Raw genomic sequence first — 24,097 nt, 5'->3', positions numbered from 1 at the left:
CCAAGCGGCAGCCTCGCTCGCCGACTGGCATCGTCTACAGTCGAACGAGCTCGCCACTGGACGACGGACGTCGCGGCGTCGTCGGCGTCGGCCTCTGTTGTTTCATAATCAAGGAAAATGCGCTCTATAGTTGCTTTCGTCCTCGCGTTCGTGTCAGTGGTCACCGGCTGCACCTTCTGCGACAGACAGTTGCAGCTCAGGCAACTGCAACAATTGTCCCAGCAGCAACAACAACAGCAACAACAAGGGTACAAGACGATGGGTAGTCCGAGACCATTTGGGGCTGAGAAACCTACCAGGGCGCAGGAATTTAATAGGACCGGTGTTCTACATCCCGAGTACCAGATACCTGCTACCCTTCGGCCTGGCAATGTGTCTCAGTGAGTATGCACTTCGGGTCCTAACGCGGGGTCATTTTGATCATGTAGGGGTTGAGGGGTTTAAATGATGGTATCTGAAATGTTGGGTATATTAATCGTAAAGTAAAATTTCTTTTTTTTTATGGAATTTCTTTAAATTTAATTTTTTTAAGAGATTTTATTATTTTTATTTTTTCAATAGTTGCAGAAATGATAAAAATAAAGTATATTACTTTGATGTTTTTACTTTATTTTCATTGTGAGATGAATTACATGGGACTGAAATAACATAGATTACATTACAGTCCAATTTATACGGAATGCCAAATCCTTCGTCCAGGCAATATAATAGAAACGTGGATACCTGTAGATTACATTACTGAGAACGTATTATGTCTCTGACTATCGGATAACGAAACACATTGGAATGACTAATGTATCTTAGAAACAACTATTTCAACTATGCAACTATCACTTCTATAGAAAAGAACAATATAACAATCCTTTTGTTATAAAAGAATTAAGCAATGTTTACACATCAATATTCTAAAGCAATTTCATGACATAAAAGTATCTTCAAATACCACTTATGATACATCAAAATAAAGCTTAAAATTTAATGAAAATGATCATACAAATGCTCCATTGATATTCTTAATACAAAATGTCTGGCAGTCAATTATAGCAAACAGTGTTGTTTCACTATATCAAATATCTAATTTCGAAACGCAAGAGATCCAAGTCAATTTCATGACATAAAAGTGTTCTGAAATGCCACTTATGGCACATCAAATTAAAGCTTAGAACTCACTAAAAATGAATATCTAAACTTTTTAGACATTTTTTTTTTAATAGCTACCAGAGATTCACCTTATTATAATACACGGTTAGATGGTCATCTATCTACCAACAATTTCATATCACGAATGGAATAGCAACAGCTGCAAAGTACAATCTTTTCCTTTCTCATTGACCAAAATTACATACGCTTTGGCCTAAAGATAAACGGCACATAAGAATGGTGCATTCACATTTCGACGAACTATAGAAACAATTCATGCGAATTTCGTTTGCGCCTACATAGGCTTGTTTATTCGATGCACGTGTATCCAGCCCTATGGGGCTTTCAACGTTTATACGGGAACGTCACGAACCCCGTGCCGTGTTTCATCAACCATAACACTGATTTTATAAATTGTAATTTGACTCGAATTACCAGGAACGTCGTATTAACTACTTTCCTAGGTGTTTCTTTTACGAGCTTCCTTTTTTCGCATCGTATTTGAATGTTTTGTTTGTTTTGCTAGTATTGTCAGAGCGAGCAGTATTTTCTTAGTAATACGTCTACTGTACTTAATGATCCGATGCGTCGCGACGCTACGCGCCATAAAATTCTACTTACTATCAGATGCTTTCCGTGAAACTCATACGCAAGTCTAATTGTACTATTACTTCGAACATTAAAACTCTAGGTTGCACATTAAACTTGAATTTTGAGTATATTTAACTTCATATCGTATGGATATAGGACATAATTACATAGTATATAAACATTTTTTTACATACCTCATTTACATACCATTGAATATGCCATTAATATACGTATCTCCAAAATGTCACTTAATCAGAATTCATAGCATCCATGTCAAACTCACTAAAAAATGATAATAACAATGATGGTTCAGAAGAACCCAAATAAAATTCAAATTTCGAAATGCAAAATCTCAAAATTCAAGGTTTTAAAATCTTTAAATCAAAATTGCAAAGTTTCAAAATCAGCATTTCAAAATTCAGCCTTCGAAATTCAAATTGCAAAACTGCAAAATTCAATATATCCAAGTTTCGAAATCAGAATCTATTTAACCCTTTAAGCATACGCCTGTGCATAGTCGTCGTATCATTCTTTCTCTGTCTCCTGTCCCCCTCCCCCTTCATCCCTTTAGAACATCGTCGCGTTTCATCCCGTTAGAATCGTCCGGCGAGAGCGTCGGGACGCCGCACGTGCTCTTCGCTGACTGCCTGGCACTGAAACGACTATTGTAAAATTAGCGTCTACACACAATGCCGGCGTCGCGGCGTCTGGGGTCGCGTAGCCACGACCCCCTTGGTCTAATTTTGGCGGTCGGTTTGTCCCACTACAGACACGAATTGATTCTGTCATTCGGGTTCGTGTCGCGAGGCCGTCTCGCGACTTTCCTGGAAATCCTCGCCAATAACCGTCCCTGCGACGCGTGACGCCGCGACGCCTTCTGACAAGAACTTACTCACTGAACGGAGTTGGATTTTAACGAGATTTTGATCAACTTTTCATTGATTCTTATAATCAATGTACCCTATAAATAAATAGTAACGAATCATAGGTTTATTATTTAATTAACGTATTAATTAAAATCGTATACGGTTAAACTTAACACGTGTAGAACATTAATATCGTACTGGATGCAGCTGAAATTATTACAGGTTCTATTATCTAAGTCCACGGGAAGGTCCACCTCTTACCTTACTAGTCAGTCCATGTAGCGGACCCATATCATGGACAGTCAGTTACGTCGAACCACCCGAAAACACTGAAGAAACGGAAGGAGCAAACTGTATGAAATCACATTAATATAAAATATATGGGGGTGATACGATAAAAAAATAATAATTTCTTATGATTTTATATTTATAGTCATATTTAGTGTCTAACTAATTAAAATTCCACAATTATAAAACATTGGAAGTATACAAAATTTTTCAAAACTCGGAAGAATAATTTTAAATTATGATTAATATAATAGCTCAATCGCGATGGCCAGTGAAAAGTTTGAAGCCAGGTTCTCCCCTCTTTACCTACAAAGGAGCAGAGGACCAGAATTTCACCATATCAAAAACAAGAGCTGGTTTATATTGGTTCGAAATTGAATCTATGGATCCGCCAGATGCGAATCTACAAAAATTAACACCTAGCACAGTACTCTTGTATGCAACATCAAGTGGATTACGACATATTCCGGAATTGTATGCTAATGAAAGAGAAAATCGTCATCATTCATTAAGATTTCAGCAACGAAGGAGCAAAAGACGACTTACCATATCTTGGAATAAAAGGTATAGTTAATAATTTTTTTTTTTAATTTGGTTAATTAACGTTTAATAAATTTTGTGAAATTTTAAAATTTGAATTTTGAAACTTCAACCTTCATATGCCGAATGTCGAATCATTTTGAGTTTGGAATATCGATAAATACGACTTTAAGGAATAATTTGTTTATTTTTACAGCAACATAGATCCCCATCTCTCTCATTATTGTTTAGCAGTGACATCAGGATCTCAAGCACACCCTTTAACGCTTTGCGCAGCGCAGAACTTATTACGTGTCCATCCTTATCCAAGTAAAGGAAGCTCTTCGAAGGAACAACAACATCGTGGTATTCCGGAAGGACTTCATTGCGTGCGTCAAACAAAATTGACGCTTCACAGAATGAAGTACGATACCACGTACAATTTCACTTTATACGTGGTTAGTAAGAACGATCTGAAAAGAGCTTATAAAAGTCGGCAAATCATCGATCGTAATTATTCTTATTCCACGTCAGGTGAATACCCGAAATAATGTTTCGAATCGGATAGCAACCGATGCTATAAGATTCCGAAGAACCCCGGAACTGATACTACGTACCGGAAGGTACACTACTGCAAATTTACGAAAAACTGATGGATTCATCAACTTCCGGTACCGTCCTCCAGGAAATGCCTCGAGTATCTTCCATATTCTACCCTGTGGTGGTGGCATCGTTAAAGCGAAATTAAATGGGCCAGGAATTTTAAGGGTAAGAAACCTTCTTAAAATATTTAAAGAAAATCCAAATTTTTTTACAAAATGTATCAGAAACTTAATTGTATAGGTATCGTGTACCAATGAAGAGATTCCTAGTAATATTATTAGTGGTTTACATTTGTAGGAAAAAGAGGTTGTAGGATATGCATCATTAAGGGTACCACCTTTAACTTCGGGGAAGACATACACATTACGGATATCCGCTACACCACAGGAATTAGTACGGGTATCCGCCATAAAAGTACTAGCCACCCAAGAATCGTCGACCATATACCCTCAGGTGAATCCATGAATGAAGTAATCTCTGTTAAATAACATTGTCAGCGTAATATTCATCTTCTCGGTACGCTGATCGAAACACATGATTACAGACAATGTTTCAGAACCTATCTTTCAAGATCGTTTATAAAACTCGTTATTTAATCGTGCAAACAACTTAGAATTTGTAAAGCATTGCCTTGATGATGAAAGTCGTAAAGGATTTTTCTCTCAATTAAATGTAAAGGCAGGCCTATCATGAGACATGGGAGGTCTGATATAATTTCATGATGTGAAGATGTGAAATGGTATATTACTAACGATAAGATGTATTAAACCATTTTCTTTAGATACCATCTAGAAGTGCACCCCACGAGTATCGTTCTCTAAGAACTTGCCACGAAGTAACGGTAGGAGTAGAATCGGCAGGTGCAGCAAAATATTGCATCCTAGTACGAGAATTAAAAAGTTCATCATCAATATCCAGCATAACAACAATACCAGACCAATGTGGTCTTCATCGTCGACGTCGTTCCGAATATACCTTCGAAGTATGCGAAGAGAAACAAAGTCCTCCTAAGGATAGGGCACTTCCTTTCACCCTGAAGAGACTGCAACCAGGAAAGACCTATCTTCTACAAATCACGGCTCAATTGAAGGGTCAATCTTTATCCTATCCACTGTTAGTTGTACGTACACGACGTTCCTGTATACCTTGATACTAACGAAATAGAAATTACCAATGACAATTATTAACCCTGCTGTCCTCTTTCTTCGTCATTGGAGTAATTAGGATTTATTTCGGGGTCCCTTAGAAATTTCGAAATTCTGGAAGGCAGAAAATTTGGAAACCTAAGCTTTGGAATTTTGGAATTTAAGAAGTTTAACATTCTGAAATTTTTTAATTGAAATTCCAACTAATTCAATTTGATAAAGTAATGTCTATTTTTTTCTAAAATTCAAAATTCTTTCAATTACAAAAAGACATTCTTTTCGAGGCTAAATCTAGTCCAGATTCACTCCATAATGTTTACATTTTGGAATTTGCATTTTTTTTTCTCTCTAGTTTAAGATACCTTTCTACAATTTTTCTCTGTAAAAATATTAATCAATATAGGTACCAATTACACTTGCATTGTAAATACATATACAATATATTAGGTTGTTGCATCACAAATGGCAGAATTCTGCTAGAACATTAGGATATAAAAGTATCACAATGGCTACCATGCAGAGCAGCCATGCAAAGTATATGTACAGTCCTTTTGTAACTTTTTTAAAATTGAACCAAACGAGTTTATTTGAATTTACGAAAGATATTTTTTCACTGTTCATTACATCGCGTTTTAAAGGATGTATATTACAAATAAAGCTTAAAGTACTTAGTCTTTAGTAACTTAATAATTAATAAACTTTAATGATTTATTTAACTCTTTTTTTATTGTTGACAAATTCTCGTGCCAATATTCAAAGAAGTTATAAAATCATAATTTAAAGGCACCGAATTAATTTGTTACACCTCATACACCATGAAGATAGTCATGGCAATAAAAGGTCACACTTATTAGGAGTATTTTAATTCAGCCTTGATTAACGACCTAAGTTTATTACCAGCTGAATCTTCTGGTTCATATTGCAACAAAGATAATGCTTCTTCTAAAAGACCTATTTTATCTTCTCCTGGGCAAACGGATAATTCTCTTAAGGCAACTGCTGTGTACAATGCCACTCTTGCACCATAAGGATCCAATAATTTGGTAACTTCTATAATACGTTTACACAATTCAGCTTTCCTTGGATCATTTGCAGGCAGTAGTTGAATCAGTGAATGACCAACGGTGATACACTGTTGATGTCCTGGATGCAACAAAGTTGTGAGCCTGAAACAGAAAAAAAATGAATCAATTACGGTTTAAAAAATTAAGTTGCTTTAAGGTAACTCTGTACTTGATTAATCAACAAGAATAATCAAAAGTTGTAATATTTAAGGTATCCTAATGTATATATCATAACAATTTGTAAACTAATTACTTTTTGTATAAATAAAGGAATTATTAATGATGTTCTATAAAATATAGAGGTAGTTAAGAATAAATTACTAAAGGCAGAAAGATCAATTTTCGTATTTTAAATAAACTGCCTTTTTTTAATCGATCAGTGGCGACACGTGTTTATGGTGGTCTTTTTTAAAAAAAAAACTAAATTTTTACAAAATTGTACTGCTCTAATCATCTCACCTGGAATAAAGATCGATTAATGTATTTTTTCTCGGTTGGAACATAACTTCGTCGACATCCTCCTCCAACTTTCCAGTAAACTGCATCACTTCCGCTGCCGTAAGAACACCAGGACAGGAATCGCAGGCCCATTCTGATTCAAAGTCCAATGGGTCTTTTGGTAATATGAAACCATTATCATGAGGACATTTTAAAGTGCCCAGATGGGATCCTAATTCCGTTGGATCAGCACATCGTTTACAACGACAGGAAAAGTATTTTGTTTCCAGGAGATGAGTTCTTCGAGCTCTCGTTGCCCATAGTGCGTGAGTGTACATTGTACTTAAATGTTCTCCTCTGTACGCAAATGAGAAAACATAAGAGAAATCTACATAGCACTAGAATGGAAGTACATACGTTGTACACTGTACAGAATATAGTATGGGGGCTTCCCTAGGTAAAATGATGATCTCGGAAAAAGAAATATGAATAATAAAATAAATATCAAATCAAATTAAATTTTCCCGTATAAATGTTTGCACTGCATCGCCATTTACCCTCGGGAAGCCGACCGTCACCCAACTCTAAGAAAGAATACACATACTTTTTAATAAAACAAAGAGCCTTGATAATGATTCTAGGTCTTCCTTTATCATCGATCAGAAAAGAATGCCTCGTATTAGCCACGCAAGAATGCTCCAAAAGACAAGCCGTATTATAAATAGCGACACATCCTTTGGGCGGTGCAGTTTCTAATGCATTAACATCTATCAATCCACAGATCTTCCCTACCATATCTTTATCAGTTTTAATGCCTGATAAGAAACGTTCAATATGTTGACTTATACTCATAGCTTCTTCATATGCTTCTGTTCCTGGACCACGAGAATCTTCATGACTTTGTAATTTCTCTAAAGCTGCCCATTGTTTTGATTTCTTGCGCGATAGTAGTAACATTCGTATCACTAAGAGAACATCGGATCTATGAAAAAATATGAATAAAAAATAAATATCTAAAAAGCAGCAAAGAAACGAAATTAATAAACGTTCAAATTTCGTCTACAATACTTCCCAAAATCTTTGGGATTTGAAAAATTCGATTGTAGCCTACCCTGATCCAATCCTTACATCATTGAAGGGTCTTCATAAGAAATAAGATTTATGAATGAACTATACAAACCTAGGGAAGACTCTTGCTTCAACAAGAAACGGACACTCCAAATTGTGTCTATTCTTATCAAAAAGACCCGGACAGTCCGGGTCACAGGCTGGCCATAGGCACCTTCGGCATCTGGTGCTGTTATTCATGCACTGTTTTCCACATCCTACACATATCCTTTGGTCATCCGTGTGCAAAGCCGGTCCCCAAACCAAAGGGGACTCTGACAGGATCACGTCACCTGGATCCAGATCCCTCGATGCCAATAAGTGTCTACCCAATTCCGAATCTTCGTGAATCACCCATGCCTGGCATATGGATTTGTGTCGTGGCCAGTCCTGTTTCTGATGCTCCTTGTTGCAATAAAACTGATGTTTACAACCACTGCATTTTAATGTCGCGTGTCCATTGCAGATCGGGCAAATACCTTCCATATTCGATACAGTTTCGTTTAATTTTTCATTTTTTATCATCACAAGAGGCGTAGACAAAGCTAGATTGCTACTGACTGAAGAAGCGGCGAAGTCTGTATACTGCTGGTTTAATTATAGGAAGCTATTTTTGAAACCATCTTCTTACAATTACATTGAACTAATCGCTTCCAAATGTTACGCTCGCTTATTAATTAAACTCTGTCATTGTATAGAATTTAATTAGATGAACACATCTATCTGATTGTTTAGGAGATACTAATTAAAAGTAATTACTCCATTTATTTTAAAGTATAAGAAAATGTTGTACTTACCCCTTTATATGCTTATGCGGTTAAACGCGTGACTACAAATATAGAGATCTCGAGTTCGAATCCACTTTCTTTTTTCATTACAATTTATTATTTTTGTTATTATTTTTTTCAATAAATTACTAATAGATGCAATGACTACTTTTAAAAACAAATTATTTAATCAGGACTTGAATGCTAGATTTTTTTTATTTAAATTTTATTAATAAGTAAATGAAATACGTGGAAACCTTCTCTTGTTAGACTTTATTAGGTAATGGTGAAATGAAAGTATAATGTAAGTGCTTTCTAAAAGAATTTATTGTGAAATTTGGTATATTGCATTTGTAACTGTTCAACCTTAACTCTATAACTAGTTTAAGTATTATATTTACAAAAGTTTGAATGTACATACATTGGTTTGTAAAAGAATATAAAATACATTGAAAGTAATACAATATAGAAAAATAATCTTGTCAACCTAATATAATATGGTCATAATTGTATATATAAGTAGAATATTTATCACATAAGTTTGCTATTTAAGTATTAGGTTTATTTTAATAGCACGATATATTGTGAGCCTCGTTTGAAGATTTTGTTTGTAACAAATATAAATATCTTATGAATAGCCTCTTATTAATTAATAGATTTAATATACAGATTTTATTCTATCTAAATAACATAAATAATGGAGACCTATGACAATAGAAATAAATGGCAACAATTAGATATGAACGATTAATATTACAATTCTTTCGCTTATAATTAATTTCAGTAAAAAGTAGGTACGAATTAAAGGTGAAAAAGCTATTTATTAGGGACGTTTGAATTATGAACTCGGGTCTAGTCGGCAAACATCTGCCGACTTATCTGCCTACCCGCATATCCCTATACACTATATGTATTTCTATACAGTATTACATTTCTCCATCTCTTTAAGAACCATATCAAAAGTTATAGAATAAAAGTATCCATAGATCAACTTTTAGCAATATTTGTGATTTATTTAAAAATTCATCACCGTAACTTTCAGAGATTTGCAATGCATTAAACGTACAATTTTACAAAGAAATGAAAAAATGTTAAAATTTCTTTCCAAATGCCGCAGTATAGTTAGAAAAATCTAAATAACATAAAAATTTCTTCGAATAACAGCTAGATGATTTATTTACTTAGAAAAATAAATATTTACAATTAATTTTTTTTAAAACAAAATGAATATTCTCTGAAGTCTATCAAATAAATAAAAAACAGATAAAATAGATAAATTGGCTAGTGTTCCTTTTTTGTGCTATTCTTTATGCTACCATTTACATCGCGCCATGATTTGCGGAAGCAGATTGAAGACCGTACCAAATTCCATATATCTTTCCCTGTACCCACAAGATTACAAACAATTAATGACGGTGATTCATACTCATTCGGTACAATTCCATCAACAGAAGATTCGAAGAAACTGAATAATGGAAACCAAATTCTAGTTCTATTTGAATCACGCTGCATTAATGCTTGATTATTCGCCAATGTATGGTAATAAAGAAAGAGTCGGGAAGTTATGTAAAATGCTACGAAAACGTCGATTGAATAATGTTCATGTGCGGCTAAAATGAAGAATATACCAAACATGTTGAGCATCCAGGTAAAGGTGTGTAAGAAGTACAGTTGTCTTGGGGTATCTGTAAAATTTATTTATTATATGTATGAAGTACTATATATTAACAAGGAAATTACCTGCCTACATCTAGTGCGCATGCCTGCTATAAGCAGTCAACAATGCAGATATTTAATGTTAAAAGCTCATTAGCGAATACTTACATTCTGTAATGAAAAAATTTAACATTGTAAGAGCAACAGTATGTCCGCTAAACATATAGTCACCACAGGTTCTGACTCCTTGAATGGACATACCAGCACCACGCCATATAACGTAAGCCATAGCGATTTTGTTGTATAACTCTACATATGCAGAACTGTAAAATGAAAGTGACAGTATATTTATTTGTGTTCATAAGCGCTCGCCCCCTCGCTACAATAAACTCCCGCTATATTGTCAGTTCGAAGGCTGTAAGAAATATACCTTGTCCAATCTTCGGGCACCTTACGTGGTTGACATTGCAAGTGGGCACCTGGTACTGATAAGGAAGTAATAAGCATCGTAACGCATCTTAACAGGAAGACTGTACCAGACAAAGCGAAAAATCTTCGCAATAAAATAAATCTGAAAATCATCAAAATTTTAATTCACTCATCTAAAATAAATACCTTTGAAACCTCGTGTCTGTACTTTACCTGTACTTATGAAAAATTAACACAACAAGCCATATAGCAAAGAGTATAGTTCCTGTGACTTCGCACATATCAAATGCCCAAGGAATATGTGGAACATTATCTAAAAATATGTCAGGTAATGGGGGATACTTCTTCATATCAGGAACTCTATCATGAACAATGACCATCACAAAGGCAGTAATCCAGGTAACAATAAATAAGTATGCCAAACTAATGAAAGCTTTCCATATTTCAGGTGGCAAGTGTGATGCATGGCCATCTTCTGAGACAGATGCTGAATGAAATTCGTGCTCGATAGAATTCTCATTATTTATAACCTTGATAGGCATCTGTCAAAAATCAACTATAATTAATTGATACACAGGAAATTGATTGAGCCTCTGCTCGTAATAATGCGCGCCGGCAATCTCGGACGCCTGTGTTGCGCACGACTGATAAAAGTTTCTACTTACTTCATGTTTATGATGACTATAAAAATTGGGTGTAGGAAATATGTCTACGCATCCTAATTCAAATAATACTGCCATGTTATCCCTTTGTAATTGCTTTACATTAATATATAGCTTCTTGATATCTCCAATTTTGTGTATATTCACAGCTATCAATTTCAGGTCATCTTCTTTCAAAGTCAACAATACCTTCCCATCAATTTCATGATAGAGAAATGAATCAACAAATTTTTCGTGTCCACAATCATTGAGCCACTTTGTCACATCTTTTTGTGTCCATTCAGCTATATTTTTCGCAGTCATCATTTATTGTAAAGTTGTACTAATTCTGTGTAAAAGAATGTTATATTAGTGATTATTACAATATAATAACAAACGTATTTATTTAGGTTAAAATAATAAAATATAATAGGAGAAAATAAATTTAGATGTACATTTTTAATTAGCAGGTGTCGGTTTTACGTTTAATTAATTAATTCAATGAGTTACATTTAAATTATTCATTCGATGAGTTACGTTTTGAAATGTAACCAACATAACCTCAAACGACTATTTACGTACCTTAGAAATTTAATACTTGGATTATCAAAGTTGTATATCACAATCTTTTCGTGCGTTTATTATACATAATGAATATTATGGCCTTATTGTCAAACAGAACCATACGTTGGCAGTATATGTAAATAAAATAAGCCAGATGACACCATTAATCAAAATGTCACAAATACAATTGACACATTCAGCATGGTATAAATTTTGTCCATTGAAAAAATGCCAATTGAGGTACAAAGGGCCTCTAAATTCAGAGCGCGATACACTTTTGAGATCATAAAAGCACAATTCTTTGTTCTTGATTCGTATTTACAAAATCGACATTTGTTTATGGTAAATAATGACGTTGATGTCGTTGACGTTGCACGGTTAGGAATTTATTACAACGACACGGTATATCTTGTAGGGTTGATATTTTGTTGTAATTATCGTGGATCTTAGCATCCTCCTCTTTTTCTCATTACGTGACCGGCAACGCCAATTGCACGTCGTGCCTTAAACTATTAGCATTCGGTGCTGAGTTGGCAGTCTTGACTTGACGGCGACAACTGTGCATTGTGTATTGAATGGTGCCGTGAGATTTAAAGTGGAGTTAGTAATGAATGTACTTAAACGATATACTTAAATATCATTACTTAATGAGCGATGAGCGGCCAAAAGTTGCAATATGACGAAAGCGGTGGAACGTTTTTCTACTTTTTGTTATCATTCCTGGCGCTTCTTTTGATACCTGGGACTTATTACCTTTGGCCACGTTGCCCTAAACAAGGTTAGATTTTAACGTTATATATTTACTAATTTAACATAATTACCGGATTATTTTCCTTTGATGAATTTCTCTGCATTTAACAAACCTTTTTATCTATCTACAGTTTATTCCATTACATTGTGACAGAAGACTTAACCATCACTTAATTGTGAATATCCCGTTACTAATTTACTAATAATACCAATAACGGTACATAGTAGTTTGTAAATAAAACATTGTAAAAATTATATCAATTTTTTATTAAAAATTTACTTAAAGAATAGTTTTGTTGTTATGTAAAATAATTGCCACCGTTTAATGCATTTTTGACCAAGTCTCGGCACCGAGTCGATCATTGTATGCCGTGACGTTCGAACACTGAGCACCGAGCACGCGATATCGCGTTAACGGATTTTTAGCCTTGGTGCACGCGACATCGCGTGGAGGCACATTTTTCAGTGGAACGTGCGATATCGCGTGAATGGACTTTTCACAATGGATCATTAACGCGATATCGCACGGGCAAATTTTTTTGCGACAGCACACGCAATGTTGCGTGAAGTTATTGAAATGCAAAATATAAAAATTATTTTAATTTAGATCCTGATCAAGAGGCAAAAGAATGTCAGTGCGATGGTTGTAAAAGGAAGAAAATCATTCTGCAGCTCAATGAACCATGGAAAGAAACCAAAGCATTATTTATGTAAGTTATTTTCTATAATATTTGTTTATATGTAGATTAAACATTGTTTTTTCTAATGCAGGAAATTTCTCATTATTTTTGGATGGGTAATCCTTATTTTTTTGGCATACAAGGTGTCCCAGTTTGATTATGAAATGGCCAATTTTGATCCTTTTGAAATACTGGGTGTTCCTCCTGTAAGTATTTATATACATATGTATTTTCATTATGTAGTGATATGTATATAATGTTGTAATTATTCCTAGTCTGCAAGTCAAAGTGACATTAAAAAAGCATACCGTAAACTTTCTTTAATTCTTCATCCAGATAAGGAAACTGGAAATGAAAAGGCATTCATGAAATTAACTAAAGGTAAGAATTAAAATATAGCAGTAATATTCGTTTCTATATTAATTAACAGCTTATAGAGCACTGACCGACGAGGAAGCTAGAAAGAACTGGGAAAAGTACGGAAACCCAGACGGACCGGGAGCGATGAGCTTCGGAATTGCTTTACCATCATGGATTGTTGAAAAAGAGAATTCAGTGTGGGTTTTAGGATTGTACTCGTTGGTATCATGTTTGTTCTACCAACCGTTGTCGGAACGTGGTGGTATAAAAGTATTCGTTACACCGGTGATCAAGTAAATAGATTTAATTTAAACATGATATTTCAATATTATTTGAATAACGATTCGCTGTATTTGTTTCTAGGTGTTGTTAGCTACTACTCAATTGTATTATGTATTTTTTATTAAAACTCCTTCAATGTCTCTGAAAAGGGTTATTATGATTCTTGCTGCTTCCTTTGAATTTCATAAAAAGAGAAATGCTGAAATTGTTGAGAGATATACTGACAGCGAAGAAGTTTATTCGGTAAGATATATGAAAATTATTTATTAGTTTGTATTTTTACTTAATTTTTTTATTTTCAGCTTATCAAGCAGCTGCCAGATCTAGGAGTAAAAAATAAGGAAACACCATTGTGTGACTCGTATTCAATTAAAGCTAGAGCTTTAATTCATGCACATTTGTCTCGTATACTACTAAATCCAGTAACGTTAGAGAAAGATAGGCAGTACATTATTAAAAAATGTCCATATCTAATTCAAGAAATGGTAACTTGCGTTAATCGAGTGATTCTATTAGCTTATGCTAGAAGAGGTACATATGCATGCTTTATAAAATATGAATAAGCTTTGTAGCTTATATAATTGTACTTTTTTTTTTTTATATGTTTAAAAATCTTTATTGGTGTAGCTAAGTAGGGGCTTAAATCAGGATGGGCGTGCACCCCTTCTAAGATGTGGGTATATTCGGCATCTTAAACTTCTAGAATTTTAAGCTTTTTAAATTTGAGTATTGCATAACTCAAAAATTTCAAAAGAGACCTGTCCCGCCCCAAAAAGACTCTAGTTACGCCAATGAGAATATACATCTTCAATATGAACATAAATTTAAATACATCTTCTCTTTCAGTTCCGCGCTTACCAACCATAAAAACTGTAGAAAATTGTATGAAATTATGTTCGATGATAGTTCAAGGATTTTGGGAATTTAAAAATCCTCTTTTACAGTTACCTCATATAACTGAAGATAATTTAAAATGCTTCTTACCAAAAAAGGTACACTCAAGTTATTATAATGTATTTTACAATAAACTCTCGCTATATTCCCAGTTGGACGAATTCCCCTTCACACGGATTTTCACAGACATGTAGTAATTAACTATTATGTTATTAGCATCAAATCAAAAGTCTTCAACAATTTGCACAATTGAAAGGAGAAGAAAGAAGACTGATCCTTAGAAATTTATCAGACAGTCAATACGAAGATGTAATGAAAGTTCTTGGAAGTATGCCGTACATAGAGTTTAAAGTACGCTCTGAAGGTAAGAATTATTTACCATTTCTACGAACATCTAGGACATCCATACATTTTTGCCATTTTAATTTCTATATTTCTACATTTAGAAATTTGAAAATTTGAAATTTTTTAATTTCAGTAATTGACGATGAAAACCCAACTGTTTACACTGCTGGTGCTATCGTCACTGTAACAGTATCATTAACCCGTAAGGACATGAAACAGTTATTCGGAGATGATTCTGTCAAAGAGCAACAAATGATTGATGATAGTAAAATAAGCAACGATGCTCCTGACGAAGTAATAGAAGAACAAATTCAGTCGGTTAAAAAACCAGCGTGGCTTAGACAAAAGAAAGGTCAAAAGAAGTCTCATAAAAAAGGAACTAGTAAGAAATTCACTGCGCCAAAAAATGCACAGACACAGTCTAACGCGAATAACAATGCTCAAACAAATACTCCTAACGCGAGGAAGAAAGAGGATAAAGAGTCTTCCAAAGATAAGTTATCTGATGTAAGTGACAGTGATGTGGATAGTGAGAGAAGTGATGATGAAGACAGTCCTGATAAAAAGGATGTATCTATTGATGATGATGATACGGAATGGGAAAGGTAAAGTACTTTTTGTTTATAATAATGATGGGTAACGAGGACATGAAGGGGCAAAAAGCTTGGAAGTGAGCATTGTTGAATAGACAATTAAAATTCTAAATTTATAAATTTCTTAATTTTGAATTTCGGTATTTCTTACATTTCATCGCTGCCCGCCGTACCCACCCTTGTCCCAATACTAACTCTAACAATTTTCTTCATAGGTTTCAACAACGCATTTCTAAGAGAGAAAAAGTCCTAGAAGGCAGAAGTAATCTATCCCACGAAGTGCATTGTCCCCTCTTTCCAGACATTAAACAAGAATACTGGTGGGTTTACATATGTGATCGCAAGAGTCAAACGCTGTTAACAACTCCAGTTCACGTTACATCGTTAGCGCATTTCGAAGAAGTTCAATTAAGATTTACAGCGCCTCGATGGCCAGGTGTATACACATTTACCGTATGTTTGCGTAGTGATTCTTATCTTGGCTTTGATCAGGCCCAAGATATCAAGGTATGTAACAAAATTTATTTATATCAAACAAAAATATGAAAAATGTATTACTTTGTAGTTGGATGTTAAAGAAGCACCGGAAGTACCCACAGAACATCCTCAGTGGGATATTTCAGACGAAGAGACTGCGGAGGATGTTGATGCAGCTGATGAACATTCCGAGTTCACAACTGATGAAGATATCAGCGACAATGAGTAATATCCGAATGGATATTCAAGAGTTCGCATTTTCCTCTTTTTTTACTTGTCAAGTTAATGTACAATGAACTTTTATACGTGAAATTGCATAATCGTTGATGTATGTGGACAATCTAGGAAAATAGTACGGTGTGTAAGAGAATAATAGTAAATGATAGACGTGTGGGGGATACTGAACCGTTGTACTTCCGGCGAGGTCGGGCGAGATTACGATTTTGCGGGAGTCAATCTTTCATTATATACTGAGTGTTTAAAATAACCCATTCAATATTTATATGGTACATAGCACACTATACTAAGTAAAAAAAATACCTTAGTAAACATAGGTCAAAAGGTCAACGCCGAGGGATTTCTTCTCTTCCCTTGCCATCGACATGACCTCATCATTGGCATAGAACTAATTGTCATACAATGTGCATAAGTCAAATTAGTATATACATATAGCTCTGTATGGCGTCATTACTGACTACCTTCCCCTGAAACCCCTCTTTTATCCCTCGATCTCGAACGTTGGTGCTATGTATCATATTTGGCTTCGGGTCGCCTTGACAGAAACCGGATGCTTGAACGTTTAAGATTGGTACTCCCGAGCAGTAGGGGATCCCCCTACGCGCCCGATCTCGCTTGAAGTTCTTCCGTCCCGCCCCAAAGTCCGGGTTCCCGAGACTCGGTTCAATCCGCACACCTCTACTAAATGAAAATCATATTTATTTTAACATTGTTGTTTAATTCTCAGTTTAGGATGTGCATACGGTTTTTTAATAAAATACATTTTAAAATATAATAATGTTGCTTTCTTTTTTGGAAATTTCAAACTTGAAGTTGAATGATGGAGTCTGAGATGTCCTTTCAAATAAGTGAAAGTATAACAAAAACTATCTGTATTAGATATTCATTCAAGCATAAATCTATTTTATATTATAAAACAGTTAGTATTCTACTTTTGTGAGAATCACAATGAATCTTAAGATTTTGAGTATCTATGTTGTAAGTATAATTTAAAGAAAATGTGTATAGTTATAAATCATATAGTAACGGTAAATTTTGTTGTAGATATTCAAATATATTTTTATATACTTAATGATGTGTATGGTGGTTAATGTTATTTCTGAAAGAGGTAAGTTTAATATTAAAAGTATATCTTTAATAACAAATTATGTACATATATAATAATTTTTAAATATTGGTGTAACTAGATCATTCTAAAATTCACAAAATTTCAAAATCCTTTCTTTTAATAACGCGGAAACATGTCTGTGAGTGACGCTGAGACGTTGTACGCATGCTCGGAAGCAAGGCAGAAAAATGTTATATGTTTATGTACATACTCTTGCAATGATAGTACCACAATATCGATCATCAAATTTTTGTTAAAAATTCAAAGTAAAGATAATTTGCGTTAACTTTAAGACGTTCGTTGAATGATGACCACTTGATTAGCGACAGAGTCGGTCGCCGTGGGGTTTTAGTCAATAGGAATCTGACACTACCCCGCCGCCCTGCCCAAGGGGTTGGCGGGGGGTCTTATGCAAGATTTCCTCACGTTAAAAAAAAGAAAAAAATCCTTTACATCTGTGCATCCCTTACATCTCTGCATTCCTTACATCCCTGCATTCCTTACATCCCCGCATTCCTTACATCCCCGCATTCCTTACATCCCCGCATTCCTTACATCCCTGCACTCCTTACATCCTTGCATTCCTTACATCCCTGCATTCCTTACATCCCTTTATCATTTATATCCTTGAAAAGGCGCTTTCGGCGTTCGCAACAGCGCCCTCTAGTGGAGAAAAAAAGAACAAATAAATTTAGCGCCATCTGGTTTTTGAAAACGGAACTAAATCCAGCAAGGATTTTGGCCCTCTAGCGGCAAAAATGCGAACTAAAGTCTCGACCTCAAATCAGCGCCATCTGGTTTTTGAAAAAGGAACTATATCACGCAGTGATTTTGGCCCTCTAGCGGCAAAAATGTGAACTAAAATCTCGACCTCGAATCAGCGCCATCTGGTTTTTGAAAAAGGAACTATATCACGCAGTGATTTTGGCCCTCTAGCGGCAAAAATGTGAACTAAAATATCGACCTCGAATCAGCGCCATCTGGTTTTTGAAAAAGGAACTATATCACGCAGTGATTTTTGGCCCTCTAGCGGCAAAAATGTGAACTAAAATCTCGACCTCGAATCAGCGCCATCTGGTTTCAGGAAAAGGAACTAAATCAGGCATCAATTTTGGCCCTCTAGCGGCAAAAATGAGAACTAATTTTTCAACCTCGAATCAGCGTCCTCTGGCAGCAGAACAAGGAACTAAATTTTGCAAAAATTTAAATTTAAAATTATTTTTCACAAGACATTACTTACCTTTACTTACCTTTACTCGAACCAGTGGCCATAAGTATTATAGTTATAATATATTTATTATAAGGGTTGAAAGGATACAAGAGATGCAGGGAGAATTCAGGAGTGTAAGGGATACAGAGATATAAAGGGTACAGAGATGTAAGGGATGTCGAGGTATAAGGAATGCCGGAATATACGGGAAGCAGGAATATAGGGAATGTAATGATATAAGGGATACAGGGATGTTAAGGATGCAGACATGTAAGGGATGCAGTGATAAAGGGTTGGGCCTCGTGAGGCCCTTAAAGAGAAGAAAATAATAAATAACTGGGAAGGTTGAGCCGAGGCCCATAAGTCAAATTTTAACTGATTTATATTGTAACTGATTAATTACCCGTGCATAGCACGGGGCGTTCCACTAGTCTTAATAGAAATAAATACTTTGCCCGACCCTAGAAAAACTCCTAGTTACACTAATGCTTTTAAATTATTATATATTTACCTCATCATACGCTATTTTTGATTAAACTTTTTGTCCACAGCCAATTTGAGATCAGCACAACATAAAAATATAATTAATTTTGATAAAATAATATTTTACAGATCTTCCGAAGTCATTTACTAATATCCGGAAGAAAATGAAACCAAAAAACATAATAAGTGGACCTACATATACATTCCTTAAAACAGATAAAGAAGCTAATATTAAATGGGGCGTGCGTCATTATATTCCACGAGTATCAAAAAACCAATAAAATATACTGTAAACGTAAACAATAATCTATTATGTGTATGTAAGAACATACCAATTAATTCGGTGTCTTTAGCACTACTATTTTAAATTTGAATTTTCCGTGTTTTTACGGACTTGAAAAGTGACGCAAGAACATGATTTTAATAATTGGAGTTACTATGACTTTAAAAATAAATCTTTAATTGATAAAAGAAAAGACATCGAATTGATTCATCTAATAAAATTTAAATGAAGAATAGTGTAGAATAATTTGTTTACGACTCCAGATCAATCATTTCCATGTATTTTTTCTGTAACTCTATCAGAAGATTATCTAACCTGTTGAAATTAGATAAAATTGTTTTACTATTATATTTTACTTACTATATAGTGTACTTTATAATAATTTCAATTACACTTACGTATAACGTATGACTAAATTGTCGTATATTATGTCACTATTTGCATCACTATCTTTGGTATTCTTAACAGATGTATTTAATGTCCGATTGCTGTTAAATTCATTAGATACTTCCATAGTGTCATTATTTTTTACACGTATATCATCTGTGGTTTCAATTTGTGTATTTAAACACATATCTACATTAGGTTCTTTAGCCATATAATCAAAAGAAAATTGTACTATATTTTGAACTTTTTCATGATATACAGTAGTCATAGCAAGAACAGACTCAAAGATCCTTTCTAGCTTTAGAAGCTCTGATTCCAATTTTGCTGTTAGTCTAAGACATTAATTATAATCTAATAGTAATTATTCTCTAATTATATTACTTAATATTAATTTAATTAATTAGTTTAATATTAATTAATTAATCTTTAGAATTACAAAGTTTGGAGTTCAGAAAATCTGAAATCTATTATACTAATATGAATAATATGAATACATGTTAATTATAATATAAATATACTTACTTTAAAATTTCAGAAATATTTTCATTACGAAATTGTGTTTCCAATACTTGTAGAAAATCGAAAATTAATTTTACCATGTCTGTTGGTTTTGAACTTCTATGAAGATTTTCATGACTCATATTTTTACATGATTCAAACATTTTTACTGCTTTATCATATCTAAATAAAATGAAAACATAAATTTACTTTTATTTAAATATACACTTTATTTTTATTTTAAAACATATGAAATTTACTTACAATTGAGATATATCTTTGATGCAATCAATAGACTGAGCTGTTTTTTCCAATTCATTACCTTCTTGGGTTAGTAAATCAAATTTTAATTTTATTTGTTCAGTGGCATTGACAAGTTTACTGACTTTTTCAAAACTGATTTCTACAGCTTCTGTTCGTTCTTTATTTAAAGATTCTTTCTCTTTTTGAGCACAAATGATGGACAATTTACTCAGGAGGGTATTTATGTTCTTCAATGTATTTATTATGTTTTCGTTGAATGTATTGAGTCTTTTAATGAATAAATCTCTGTAATATTATGTTAATATACTTATTAGCAATTATAAAATCTTGAAATTTTAAAATGGCGAAAGAAGCCACTCCATATTTTGGAGGAGGGAGCTATCTTGTTTCCTAACTATGTAAAATACTTACACTTTAATAGTCACAGCAAAAATATACAGTTGAAATAAATATATTTCTTGCTTAATAAAAAACACTGCTACTCTGTAATAATCTTTTAACGTCTCAATATCCAATTGAGTTCCAGATAATTCTATCATTTTTTGAATTTCTAAAGGAAAATTTGGTGTAGGTATATTCTCTATTAATGTACTTCCAGTTATAAAGACAAACAAAACTGGGTCCTGAAAAATAAAGTGAACAATGTATTGTTACTCTCTATATTGTCGGTTACGAGGCTATACACGGAAAATTCTTGGAATTGACGATATAGTAAGGAAGCATCACTGGCATATGTGCAAATCTGTGTGAAGGAGAACTGGCTCAATTGGCAATACAGCCGTACCTGAATTTGTGACAAAAGTGGTTTTTTGTTTTCAATAAGAATTTTGCCGAAGTAATCCGTTAAAGTTTGCTGGTTTACTAGAGTAGTAATATCTTTTTCAATCATGGATTGTAACTCAGTGATATTAGTAGTTTGATCTATTTCATAGGAATAAATTTTGTACGTTGATGCGGAGAATACGTGGATTATCTAAACATATAAATACATTTATCATATATGAACTATTCACTTAACGTAAGCAATTTGGCAAGTGAAATTACCTCTTTAGATAAAATAGTATGTAACAATTTGAACACAACAAGTTGTGGTACTCCATTTTTGTCACATTGCCTTCCTCTTTCCTTTGGATCCCATTGTAATACTACTCTAAACCATTCCGCTAGTTTATCTCTAAGACATCTAATAGAGGAGATAATTTCAAAATAATAAGTTAATTAAAATAGTGAATTAGAAAGTTTAGATAAATTATATCTAATTTAGTAATGACATAAAGTATTACCTCGATAGATTGGTGGGATTAGCAATGTCTGTACCAAAAATTATCTTTCCTTCTGATTCAAAGGCACGAATAACTTCATATCTTTTATTTTTAATATGTTGCATCCTATAAAATGTACGTATTAATTAATATTAATACTAGGAGTTGTCATAATTAAGGGTGCAATTAGAAAGGAGCAGGGTCCTCTACCATTAAGATTTTAATGTTATAATTAATATACCATGCCATAGTATGCTGCATTCTTGGAAGAAACGGTCTCGATCCAGTAACCATTTCGTAAAAGAGAATACCTAAACTCCAATAATCCACAGAACAACTATACCTCTGTTTCCATAAAAGCTCTGGGGCTACATAATTTAATGTACCTACTAAAGATGCAGAAGTACTAGCTTCTCCAAGTTCTTTTGCATATCCTAAATCTATCAATTTATATGAAATCTAAAAAAAAAATATGAAAATATGAGGCTCTGAGGGTGGAAGAGCATCACTAAACAATATAATGCTCCCGCGGCAATACAACGAGAGCTTACAGTATATAACGTTTTAATATTTTCTGGATTAAATAAATAAAATAAATAAGGAATACTTACAATATCGTGTTTATCTTGCAAAACTATATTTTCAGGTTTCAAGTCTCGATGGGTAATTTTATTAGAATGCAAATATTCCACTGCAGAAGAAATATCTTTCATAACACTAATTGCTTCCTTTTCACTTACACCACAACAATTTTCTGTTTTACACAAAACCTGTTAATTAAAACTTAAAAATATATTAATTAATTCTATATTACTTAAGGAAAAGGGTTATGGTTTTAGAATTACCTTTCTCAGATCACCTTTCTTGCAAAATTCCATACACAAAACAGGTAACTCTGTTCTATCATTAGGATGCTTAAATGGCAATTCTAAACCTTTGATAATATTTGTATGTTTCAAACGTTTCATTATCTGTACTTCATTGATCCATCTGTTTTGTTGGGTTTCTGTTAACTGATTAATGTCCCATTTACATCTTTTGATTGCTATAATGCATGATAATGATTGTAATATAAAAATTATCAGAGTTATAATATGATGCATTAATACAGTGGAATCCACACTTTGGGACTTGCAATTTTTAGTGACAATAGTTGAATAATAATACTATCCATGCCCTAATAATAATTGGATTCCACTGAGTTCAATTATATTGTTATCAAGGCATGAAGAAGGAGACATACCAAGTTTTGTACCATTGGCATGTACCCAAAGTTCAACAATACCAAATCCTCCAGTTCCAAGAATTCTATCAACACTCCAACCATCAAAAGAATTTTTAGCAGTCATTTTAAGTTTCTTACCTAAAAAATAGATATTTAAATTGTATGTAGAGAAAAATATTTAAAGGAATTTAAATTATATAATCTGTAGAATGAAAAATATCTGCTATTATAAGATAATTACATTTTTACAATTTTATATCATATAAACCCACTGAATTTTTATGTTATATGAAAAATATTTTGTATATTATACAAATTCTTTTACCTTTTGTCTTCTTTTACTGTATATATTAGTTATAGAATATAAATGACTATATTCCATAACTTTTGCATTATTGTTTAATCAAGTTATTATTATATTTACTTTGTCAAAGTATGAATAACATCAATAATATTATACCGCAGTTCACCAGAGTCCATAACTGCGACGCGCAGGTTGGAAGATGGTGGGGGAACGCAGCGAGCTCTCTGCCAATCGCTTTCCACTTCGTTTGGGAGTATCGCCAATCAGGACGAAGATGCGTACTAGAGATGCGTGAAGAACGAAAACTGGTCTTTTCACAGTTACGGACTCTTATGAACTTATACAGATCCATACAGATCCAACATTGAACTTTTGTTTTCCAGAAGTGTTGAATTTGTCTTGCGAATAAGCGCCATCTGATCTATTCTAGTATAAAAACATAAAACATTTCGCAGTTGTATATATTACCCTCTGTCGGAGACACTAACAATGAGTAATGGTACCGACAAGTGGTAGTGGGGTACAGTCTTTGATATCGAAACAATCTACTATTACCATCAACGTGCTTTAGACTGTTGCAGTGCGAAATATTTCACAACACAAAAATCTCACGACTTCGATCAAACAACGCGTTCAA

At 33.7% G+C, this 24,097-nt stretch overlaps 5 protein-coding genes across 7 annotated transcripts; 2 read left to right on the top strand and 3 right to left on the bottom strand.

Moving 5' to 3' along the window:
* The first annotated feature begins 57 nt into the window (after positions 1–57).
* On the top strand, positions 58–5,755 carry LOC114871894 (protein NDNF). The gene is made up of 7 exons (XM_029178453.2): positions 58–380; positions 2,820–2,950; positions 3,140–3,449; positions 3,622–3,862; positions 3,939–4,172; positions 4,305–4,460; positions 4,789–5,755. Exons 1-7 carry the CDS (start codon positions 118–120, stop codon positions 5,155–5,157), a joined length of 1,704 nt encoding a protein of 567 aa, XP_029034286.1. The 5' UTR covers positions 58–117; the 3' UTR covers positions 5,158–5,755.
* Positions 5,756–5,846: 91 nt separating this feature from the next.
* On the bottom strand, positions 5,847–8,349 carry LOC114871895 (SET domain-containing protein SmydA-8-like). Its single transcript, XM_029178454.2, has 4 exons — positions 7,835–8,349; positions 7,259–7,636; positions 6,676–7,011; positions 5,847–6,318 (listed from the first exon to the last, which is right to left on the bottom strand). The coding sequence occupies exons 1-4, from the start codon at positions 8,284–8,286 to the stop codon at positions 6,003–6,005; spliced, it is 1,482 nt and encodes a 493-aa protein (XP_029034287.1). The 5' UTR covers positions 8,287–8,349; the 3' UTR covers positions 5,847–6,002.
* Positions 8,350–8,837: 488 nt separating this feature from the next.
* LOC114871878 (ceramide phosphoethanolamine synthase) lies at positions 8,838–12,263 on the bottom strand. The gene is made up of 6 exons (XM_029178429.2): positions 11,837–12,263; positions 11,279–11,603; positions 10,827–11,155; positions 10,615–10,755; positions 10,353–10,507; positions 8,838–10,213 (listed from the first exon to the last, which is right to left on the bottom strand). Exons 2-6 carry the CDS (start codon positions 11,579–11,581, stop codon positions 9,810–9,812), a joined length of 1,332 nt encoding a protein of 443 aa, XP_029034262.1. The 5' UTR covers positions 11,582–11,603; positions 11,837–12,263; the 3' UTR covers positions 8,838–9,809.
* An 88-nt stretch (positions 12,264–12,351) lies between these two features.
* LOC114871877 (translocation protein SEC63 homolog) lies at positions 12,352–17,211 on the top strand. The gene is given in 13 exon segments (XM_029178428.2): positions 12,352–12,596; positions 13,176–13,278; positions 13,340–13,454; positions 13,524–13,629; positions 13,679–13,831; positions 13,834–13,901; positions 13,972–14,133; positions 14,193–14,421; positions 14,737–14,882; positions 15,001–15,148; positions 15,263–15,734; positions 15,938–16,229; positions 16,288–17,211. Coding segments are annotated over 13 exon segments (2,259 nt in total). The 5' UTR covers positions 12,352–12,472; the 3' UTR covers positions 16,429–17,211.
* Positions 17,212–19,118: 1,907 nt separating this feature from the next.
* LOC114871896 (inhibitor of nuclear factor kappa-B kinase subunit alpha-like) lies at positions 19,119–23,810 on the bottom strand. Of its 3 annotated transcripts, none has more exons than XM_029178456.2 (13): positions 23,482–23,810; positions 23,175–23,294; positions 22,777–22,944; positions 22,543–22,701; positions 22,173–22,390; positions 21,953–22,057; positions 21,714–21,852; positions 21,454–21,642; positions 21,081–21,292; positions 20,670–20,954; positions 20,430–20,588; positions 19,919–20,239; positions 19,119–19,835 (listed from the first exon to the last, which is right to left on the bottom strand). In XM_029178456.2, exons 2-13 carry the CDS (start codon positions 23,256–23,258, stop codon positions 19,772–19,774), a joined length of 2,103 nt encoding a protein of 700 aa, XP_029034289.1. In that variant the 5' UTR covers positions 23,259–23,294; positions 23,482–23,810; the 3' UTR covers positions 19,119–19,771. The 3 variants fall into 3 exon arrangements, with proteins under 3 accessions (XP_029034289.1, XP_029034288.2, XP_029034290.2); XM_029178455.2 differs by having other exon boundaries at positions 22,777–22,976; positions 23,482–23,809; XM_029178457.2 differs by lacking the exons at positions 19,119–19,835; positions 19,919–20,239 and adding an exon at positions 20,288–20,371 and having other exon boundaries at positions 22,777–22,976.
* Positions 23,811–24,097: the final 287 nt, after the last annotated feature.

Source organism: Osmia bicornis, chromosome 1 (assembly GCF_907164935.1).
Source record: "Osmia bicornis bicornis chromosome 1, iOsmBic2.1, whole genome shotgun sequence".
In the NCBI taxonomy this organism is placed as follows: Eukaryota; Metazoa; Arthropoda; class Insecta; order Hymenoptera; family Megachilidae; genus Osmia; species Osmia bicornis.
Note: the sequence above shows the minus strand (reverse complement) of the source record. Positions and strands in the feature narration are given on the sequence as shown.

Coding starts and splice junctions, on each gene's coding strand:
- LOC114871895 (XM_029178454.2), bottom strand. CDS start 8,286: ATGATAAAAAATGAAAAATTAAACGAAACTGTATCGAATATGGAAGGT. Junction 7,637..7,834: donor GAAGCAAGAGTCTTCCCTAG/GTTTGTATAGTT, acceptor ATTTTTTCATAG/ATCCGATGTTCTCTTAGTGA. Junction 7,012..7,258: donor GCTCTTTGTTTTATTAAAAA/GTATGTGTATTC, acceptor ATTTGCGTACAG/AGGAGAACATTTAAGTACAA.
- LOC114871878 (XM_029178429.2), bottom strand. CDS start 11,581: ATGATGACTGCGAAAAATATAGCTGAATGGACACAAAAAGATGTGACA. Junction 11,156..11,278: donor ATAGTCATCATAAACATGAA/GTAAGTAGAAAC, acceptor GATTTTTGACAG/ATGCCTATCAAGGTTATAAA. Junction 10,508..10,614: donor GTGCCCGAAGATTGGACAAG/GTATATTTCTTA, acceptor TTCATTTTACAG/TTCTGCATATGTAGAGTTAT.
- LOC114871894 (XM_029178453.2), top strand. CDS start 118: ATGCGCTCTATAGTTGCTTTCGTCCTCGCGTTCGTGTCAGTGGTCACC. Junction 381..2,819: donor CGGCCTGGCAATGTGTCTCA/GTGAGTATGCAC, acceptor AAATTATTACAG/GTTCTATTATCTAAGTCCAC. Junction 3,450..3,621: donor ACCATATCTTGGAATAAAAG/GTATAGTTAATA, acceptor TTATTTTTACAG/CAACATAGATCCCCATCTCT.
- LOC114871896 (XM_029178455.2), bottom strand. CDS start 23,280: ATGACTGCTAAAAATTCTTTTGATGGTTGGAGTGTTGATAGAATTCTT. Junction 22,702..22,776: donor AGAAAGGTGATCTGAGAAAG/GTAATTCTAAAA, acceptor TTTAATTAACAG/GTTTTGTGTAAAACAGAAAA. Junction 20,955..21,080: donor TTTGCTGTGACTATTAAAGT/GTAAGTATTTTA, acceptor ATAATATTACAG/AGATTTATTCATTAAAAGAC.